Here is a 7,862-nt window from a genome sequence, read left to right as displayed (position 1 = left end):
TATTTTTACGTTTTCTATCAGAAATAATTATTTTTAATAAAAATATTATTAGATTTTAAAACAAGATTAATTCTTGTGTACAATTGTAGATTAAGCTAGTGGTTTTCAATATATGTTTCAAAAATTATTTACAATTTTAGAACAATTTATGGTTATGTTAATATTTTTCACATGAAATCGGTCATTTTAGGAAAAAATAATTAAATATCAAAAAAGATTTACAATTTGGTAGAATTGATTCTTACATTATGTTAGTGTTTTTCTTCGGTAATTATTTGTATTGAAACAAAAAAATTAGACTTGAAAGAATAGTTACAATTTATAACAACTTAGATATTTTGTTGTGCTTAAGCCCAAATCAGTATTATTAAATACAAATCATTCGAATTAAATGTAATGACTTTTTTTATAATAATAAAATTTACAAGGTGGAACGATTTCATATTATGTTAGTATTTTCGTTGGAAATTTACGTTTTTATTAAAAAATCATTAGACTTCAAAGAAGCTTCATATTTTTTAACAATTATAAGTTACATTAGCGTTTTCAATTTAGCCTTTTAACAGTTTTGTATTATTTGAATTGAATTAGTGTTTTTCTTAAAAAATGGAATTTTCAACAATTAGAGATAGAAAAAGATTGAAAATGGAAGAAAATTGTATATTTTATTTTTAACAAAAGTAAATTCAACTTTCATTTTATCAAATGTTTGCAGTTTTAATAAATTTAATAAATAATCATTTCAATCTATAAACAAATTGAAAGTCGATTTTATCGAAAATAATAAAATAGTTTTTTTTTACGTTATGTTTGTGTGCTTATTTATTTACTGCACAAGAATGTTATATATTTTAGATAATAGATACTGTGAAATTGCACAATTTTTGTTTTAATATTAATTTTATATTTTAATTAAAAAATTCCCTTGGATTAGGGGTATATGCAGAACAAAATGTCGAAAAGAGTTTTAATGGTCTTTACAAATTTTACATGATGTTAAAAAATAGATGAATTTTTTTATTTCCGGGGGTGGTAAAATGTATGCAAGTGGAAAATACTGGTATTATAAAGGATTTAATTTTCAAATCATCAAATCTGTCATGGAATTTTTGGAATCTTCTCATCTATTAGTAGCTTAAAAAAGTACCCTTTTAAAAGCTTCGTCAGTTTTTACACTTGGGTCATTAAACGTTTAAGATATGCAGATATTGTTTATTTTTAAAGACCCGTAAAAGATCCCAGATATAAACAAAAGCAGAAAATGTAATTTTTGTTGCCTTTTCGAAGAGAAAATTGGATGTTTTAATTTTAAGAGATAATATAAATGACAACGAACTTTCATTGGAGATAAATAAAAAAATCAGCATACATTGATAATAAATTAGATATGAATAGTAGATAAAATTCTGATTAATATGCATCAGATCCTTATTGCTTCTATACAAATTTATTGCCAAGTGTCCTTGTCACCAGCGAAAGAATGAATGATATTTTTAAATTTTCAACATATGCTGAACACTTGGTTATCAATACCACATGTTGAGGTCATGATAAAACTTCAAGGTTGCCAGTAATGTAAAAAGAATAGATAAATAAACTTGTAAGACATTTTTCCATCTGTTAAAATTTTTTATTTGTTACTAAATGCATAATCAATGAAAAATAATGAACATATCAGTAAAAGAAAATGAAAACGAATCAATTGTGAAATTGTTAAGAAATTCAACAATTAACATTTACCAATTTTTTCATTGTTTCATATGTCATATGTACTTGTGTGCACACTTTTTTTCAGGTTATGTACAATGGAGAGTCTTATGATGCCTTACTTGTACAATTCATGGTAAGCTGCAAGATAAGCCTTGACATCGACGTCATCATCTTCAACGAGAGAACGATCAAAATTATTGTGAATAACTTGTAAATCAAAATATACTAACTCTTGACCTTCCGCCATTTTTTATTTTTCTAATTTCGAGTCTTTCCAGTAGATGGTATCTAATTTGCAGGCTGGCCAGCATTATAAAATAAAAACTTAATAGTTGGCAGATCTGATTTCCACTTACCATGTGTAGACAAAGATATTCTTTCGTGTAGAAACCATGTACTAGTATTATCAGTTGGTAAGACTGATCTCTATTGGTAATGATAGTGGCAATGATTGGCTATTGGTAATCTAAATTAAAAGTATTTAAATTTAACAATATTTAATATTCTTCTAGACATATTTTTTCATTCTTATAATAACCTATAAAATTATAAGCATTAAAAAGGTCATAATATGTGTCAGTATATGTTATTATTTTATGATATATCTTTTGGTGTGCAATTTTTTATTATTAACTGCTGATACACATACTTTGAAATAATTAAATAATATTGAAGTAAGTTGTTTTAGGTAGAAAATAAAAACATTTAAATTTTTCTATTAGTTAGTTTGGAATAAGAAAATTATAGAAAGTCTGTAGATGCAAACATATATTTTTTATGATTCTATGGTTTATAACATAAATTAACAGACTCATTAGGTTTAAATGGTTTACAAATTTCGACACTAGATGCCAGTGTCTGTTTTATCCGTGAGCTTCTGCCACCTGTCGAAAAGTTGAGATAATAAGAGCAGGGGCGTCACAACACTTACAATAAGGTATCCTTTTACATTATTATACTTTGTAAAAAATAATAGTTATTATCAGGGTCACCAACCTCGGAGGGGGATATATTAATATATTGTGTGCATAAAGTAATTAAAAACAGAAAAAAGAGAACATAAAACAAAACGTCCACAAATTAATACTTTGCATGATCAAATCTACATTTATCAAGCAGTTCAAGCGCATTATATATGATAGTACCATTCCGTAAGTGCCTTTTGATTTTTAGAATTAAAAAATAGTATGCTCCTGATACATCCCTTTGATGATTTGAAGCACAAATAAACCGAATGCAAAACATTAATTGATCAAAGATTTAATTTTCAATTAAATAAAAATGGAAATGCATACTCGAGATAAGTCAGCCCTATAGCGGACCGCATGAACGGAAAGGATACTCTACACTCTACAGAGTATCCTCATAGTATCCACATAGTATTCCTTCCGTATCATGCAACAAAAACTAAAAAAAAAAAACAATAAGATCAACTTCGAAATTGGTGAGATTTGGAGTATACGTTAACATTCCCATTAGAAGGTCATGGAGTAATGGCAATAGTCAATATGTCACTCTATGCACTCCGGGGTTTTCGGAACTTTCCTCAAAAATGAGCTTTATACTGATCGCATAATTTTTTTAAATGTTGGTCACTATTTCAGATCCGAAATTTAAAATTTTTTCTACAATATTGGGAATCTGTTCGTTAGAAAACTCACAAAAAATCAGTTGGATACAAATCATACCATTTAAAAAAATTTTCTCTGTGCTCTCTAACTCTGAATAAGTCAAATTGATTTGATTGTTAGTGAAATTTCACTGATTCAAATAGCTAGAAATGGGTCAGTGACAATCAGTGATAGGTTACTTATTGATTCCGTGAATGAACCACTTTTGAGGGTTGGCAGCACTGCACTATTTCAATTTAGCAATCATACTGAAATAATATTTTAGTACATTCAATCAAAGAAACATAGTAAAAACTCAAAACTCATAAATATGATTATATATTAAAAAAGGTGAAAAGTTCCGATGCTTTTAAATGACAAACAACCTCACATATTACTTTACTTCCAAGATTAGACTGCCCTGTACACACCCGTTAAGTAAGTATTTCCTATACGAGTTAGAGTATATTTATCCCGCAGTTAATTCTGCAGACATACAGCCCGAAAATTAAAAAAATTATTTCATGAAGGAATTCTTATTGGTACATAAGTACAAGAGTAACAACAACGCTTAACTTAAAAATTTAGAGGTTATGCTTTACATGATTTACTCAGGTGTTACTAAATCTTAATAGCACGGAACGTTTCGGAAACGTGCATGGAATGTTCCACGGGAATCTTCCGAACGTTCCAGGAACGTTCCCTGAGCGTGTAAAATGTCCACCGCTTGGGGACGTTCCACTGGGACCTGTGGGGAACCTTCCATTATTGTTATTTTTAATAACAATGATCTCGTAAACCGTAAGAGACAGGTAAAAATAGATGTCATTCTTGAGTTTTGAGTACCGCATATACTACATTGTAATATCGTATCTATATCATAAACTGACATTAATTTTGACCCATCACTTATGGTTCATCGGATATTCATTGATAATGATAACAATAACCATAATTTATTCTTTGAACGTTCCAGTGAAATGTTCCTGAAACGTTCTGAAGTAGCGGACATTTTATACGCTCAGGGAACGCTCCTGGAACGTTCCGAAGGTTCCCGCGGAACGTTCCTGGAATGTTCCGTGCTACTAGAGAACTGATTAGTGAATAAGTCCGAAATCACTGATTAATCAGTGAAATGTCGAACTACTATTTCAATCAGTGAATTTTTCACTTATTCATATTTAGAAAGTGTAGACAATTATCGGGAAAATATTCGTGGTCAGGATAAACCATCCTGATCGCTAACGTGGTGCTATCAAGATAATGTATAATGGCGTTGAGTTCAAAGACTGTCTCTATGATGGGGAAAAATTATTTGTCAGCAATGTAGGTACATTTTTTATAATTTGAAATACCATGGATATTTTTGAAAATGTACAAAAGATATTAATATACGAACTTAGAAAGTTGGTTGGTTCTGACGGGCTATAGGCAGTAAGCGATAGGCCTTTTCATTTCAATTCGGAAATAGATAGTGCACATGCGTGGCCGCCATGACTGTTCCCGTGAATTCAAAAGTTTCGGCCCTACTCTGTAAAATGTATGTAAATACAGAGTTGTTTACTTTTTCTGATGTGATAATTTCGTATGTAGTGAAAATTGAATGAAGAACAGTGTAGAGTATTTCAAAAGTGATTAATGTGAAAAAATCTATTTTATGGAAACTGAGTGTAAGCAAAGATATTATATGTTTGGGGCGAGATTTCTTGGTTATGATTTCCATAGCGTGAGCCGCTGTAAGTGTAAGGCGTGCGAACAAAACAAACATGAGTGCAAAAGAAACAAAGAAATGATTATTACTATCAGATCCAAACGCAAATGATCATAATGGAACGTACGTGGTATGATTTTGTGATTTTCATGTTCAGAGGATAAATATTGATTATGAATTTTCCAAAAAAGTTACTGATGCTGCTATGCAGTTCCATATAAATATTTTAGCTCAAGAATATTTCGTAATGGGTGTACCAAGGGAATTAATACCTTTACATTTTTCGTTTCACAATTAGCACAGGGCAAAGCAAATGGAATCTTGCAATATTAATTTTGAGGTTACATATATTTAAACATTTCTAATCATTGTAGCAATTAAAGAATTAGTACAAAAGGGTAATACTTGCAGCGTCCCTGAGAATTGTACAGCTTCACAGCAATGTAACTCGTGTAATATTAAACTTAAAATGTTAATTACACTAAAAGCTAAATCGATTGATTTCGCGTTTTGAAAGAATAAAAAGGACAAGCAATTATAATTGTGTGATATTAAATTTAAGATACTACATGTATTAAAGGCTAAATGAATTGATTCCGTGCTTCGAAAATATAAAAAAGACAAGCAATGAATGTCGTGCATTATAAAATTGAAGACGTTAATTAGGCAAAGTGAATTTTAGTGGAGCAGTTTAAGCTCCCCTTATGAGTCTGCAACTTTGGAGCAATGTTCATAGTAAGATGTGATCCCGCGTGGAAATAATTCCTGGCAGACTGGAATTATTCTAGCGCCAGTACTGGATTATTCGTGGCTGTCTGTTCACGCCGAATTAGATTGGCGCTATCTATAGCTACTAGATAGAATTATCCATCACGCAGTTCTATGTAGACCTACTAATGTCGCTAGCCAGAATTTGACATCACATTAATATAAAAATTCCGTCTAAAATTTAGCTTGGCTCTAGAAAGTACTTCTATTTGGACTTTGAAAAAGAAAGCGTCATTTAAAAACTAATTAATAAAAGATAACAAATTATATTTATTGCAGTGCTGAAATCAAAGGAAATAGAAAAAATAAAGTTGCCTGTGATTTCAGTGCTCTCTCATAGTGCAGATTTGTTAATTTAATTCATTACTAAGTATCGATTGATCTGACGCACTATACCTTGTTTATTGGTAAACTATTGAATGGAAGACAAAGCTAATATAAAAAATCATTGCTGAATAAAGACATTTTATCGTTAGGTTTTCTAGGAAAGTAACTTTCCTTTTCGTATGACATGTATCCAGTACCAAAGATATTATAAACGTAGATGCGGTACGGGGCGTCGGAGTGGGAATTATATATATAGGACATCACATTTTCTGCCCTATCGAGGTGCTGCCCTCATCGTACTACGAAGTCGAATTCTTGTTTTCTTATTCTTCGTAAAATATGACGGAAAGCAGTAGAAAATTTTTTTGAGGTTAGAAAAGTTTGACATGTATGTATCGCTGAATTTTTTCAGATCTGAAGCTTGATCCAGGATTTCGGTACAGTCTTTTCTTAATTATAAAAAAAATGTTCTCGAAAAATCATATTCTTAATTTAAAAAAAAGTATTATAGAAAGACATTTCAAGATAAACAAGTGCTGAAAGCATTTTTCCTTAACAATTTTTTTTTTTAAATTGAAATAATCAAATATTTATACCAAAGAAACAACTTTTTAAATGTTTGAAGTATTTAAACATTATTGTTTGAATTTTAAATAATAATTAAAGCAAAATATTTTTCTGGATAAGATATTTTGGTTGAAAATGTATATAGTATTTTTTAAATCACAAAAGTTCTTCTGAAAAATCGAAAGGTTAATTAAAAAACAGGTGTTTTTATATATTAATTTGTCGGTAAAATTTTTTTAATAATTTTAATTTTAAATTCAAACAATAATTTTTAACACTTTAAATATTAAACAAAAATTTATTTGATAACAATATTTTATTATCGTACTTTTAATAAATAATTAATATTGATTAAGAAACAATTTTATTTGGGGAGTCTTATTATTAGGGAATTTTCAAATTCGTTAATATTATAAACTGTTCAGGAATTTCATTAGTTTTGGAATTGTATTTTTTGGCACAGAGAGTTTTACCGAGTCGGTAATTTTATTTTTCGGGATATTTCAGCCGTCCCCATAGAATTACAGAATATTTGCTCTAATTATAATTTCGGCGCTCGATCTTGTTGATTTTTTCTTACAGTATTATTAAAAAGAAATGTGTATGGAAATTTTTGATGTCACAAAGTTAAAGATAATCTCAATTAAAAATTTAAAAATTCGCTGTACATCCAATTTTTATTTTGGGTCTTGACAATTTTTTTTTAATCCATTTCAGTGACTGGTAAACAGGGGTGATTTTCTCTTAGAAAATAAGTGATTAAAATTTGAAAAAATTATGTAAGCTTTTTGACAACTAGGTATGTAAAAATGGTAAACTGCAGAAAATTTAAGAACTATTTATAATCTTTTAAGTTACCAATACAATTTACACAACACTAATTGTAAAATTTGCCAATTTTTAGGCCTTCAGTTTAGGAACTTGAGTTTTAACGTTAAAATTGCTTCATTTTCAAAATACAGCCTTATTGTTTGAATTTTCAGAATTTTTCGAAATTTTTCGAAATTGTTATAAGGCGAAAAAGCTTGAATTTAAAATTTAAAAATGCGAAAATACACCATTTTTCCTGTTCATTTGCAATCCAGCGAGTCACTTTCTTTCGCTTCTTTTGAAAGTCGATCCTTTGCTTTCAGTTTTCTTTTTAAACTATACCTTGAATTCAACGAATT

General features: G+C 29.2%; 1 protein-coding gene across 2 annotated transcripts in view; it reads right to left on the bottom strand.

Moving 5' to 3' along the window:
- The window catches only part of LOC117182088 (ceramide-1-phosphate transfer protein), a 7,698-nt gene extending 5,730 nt beyond the window's left edge, over window positions 1–1,968 (bottom strand). Inside the window, exon 1 of one of the 2 annotated variants that reach the window (XM_033375113.1) lies at window positions 1,830–1,968. In XM_033375113.1, coding sequence (XP_033231004.1) covers window positions 1,830–1,957 — 128 coding nt within the window. In that variant the 5' untranslated portion in view covers window positions 1,958–1,968. Of the gene's footprint in view, window positions 1–1,740 lie in introns of both variants that reach the window. The other variant, XM_033375114.1, reaches the window with a different exon arrangement.
- Window positions 1,969–7,862: the final 5,894 nt, after the last annotated feature.

The sequence above is a fragment of the Belonocnema kinseyi genome, chromosome 10, assembly GCF_010883055.1.
Source record: "Belonocnema kinseyi isolate 2016_QV_RU_SX_M_011 chromosome 10, B_treatae_v1, whole genome shotgun sequence".
Taxonomy (NCBI): domain Eukaryota; kingdom Metazoa; phylum Arthropoda; class Insecta; order Hymenoptera; family Cynipidae; genus Belonocnema; species Belonocnema kinseyi.
Note: the sequence above shows the minus strand (reverse complement) of the source record. Positions and strands in the feature narration are given on the sequence as shown.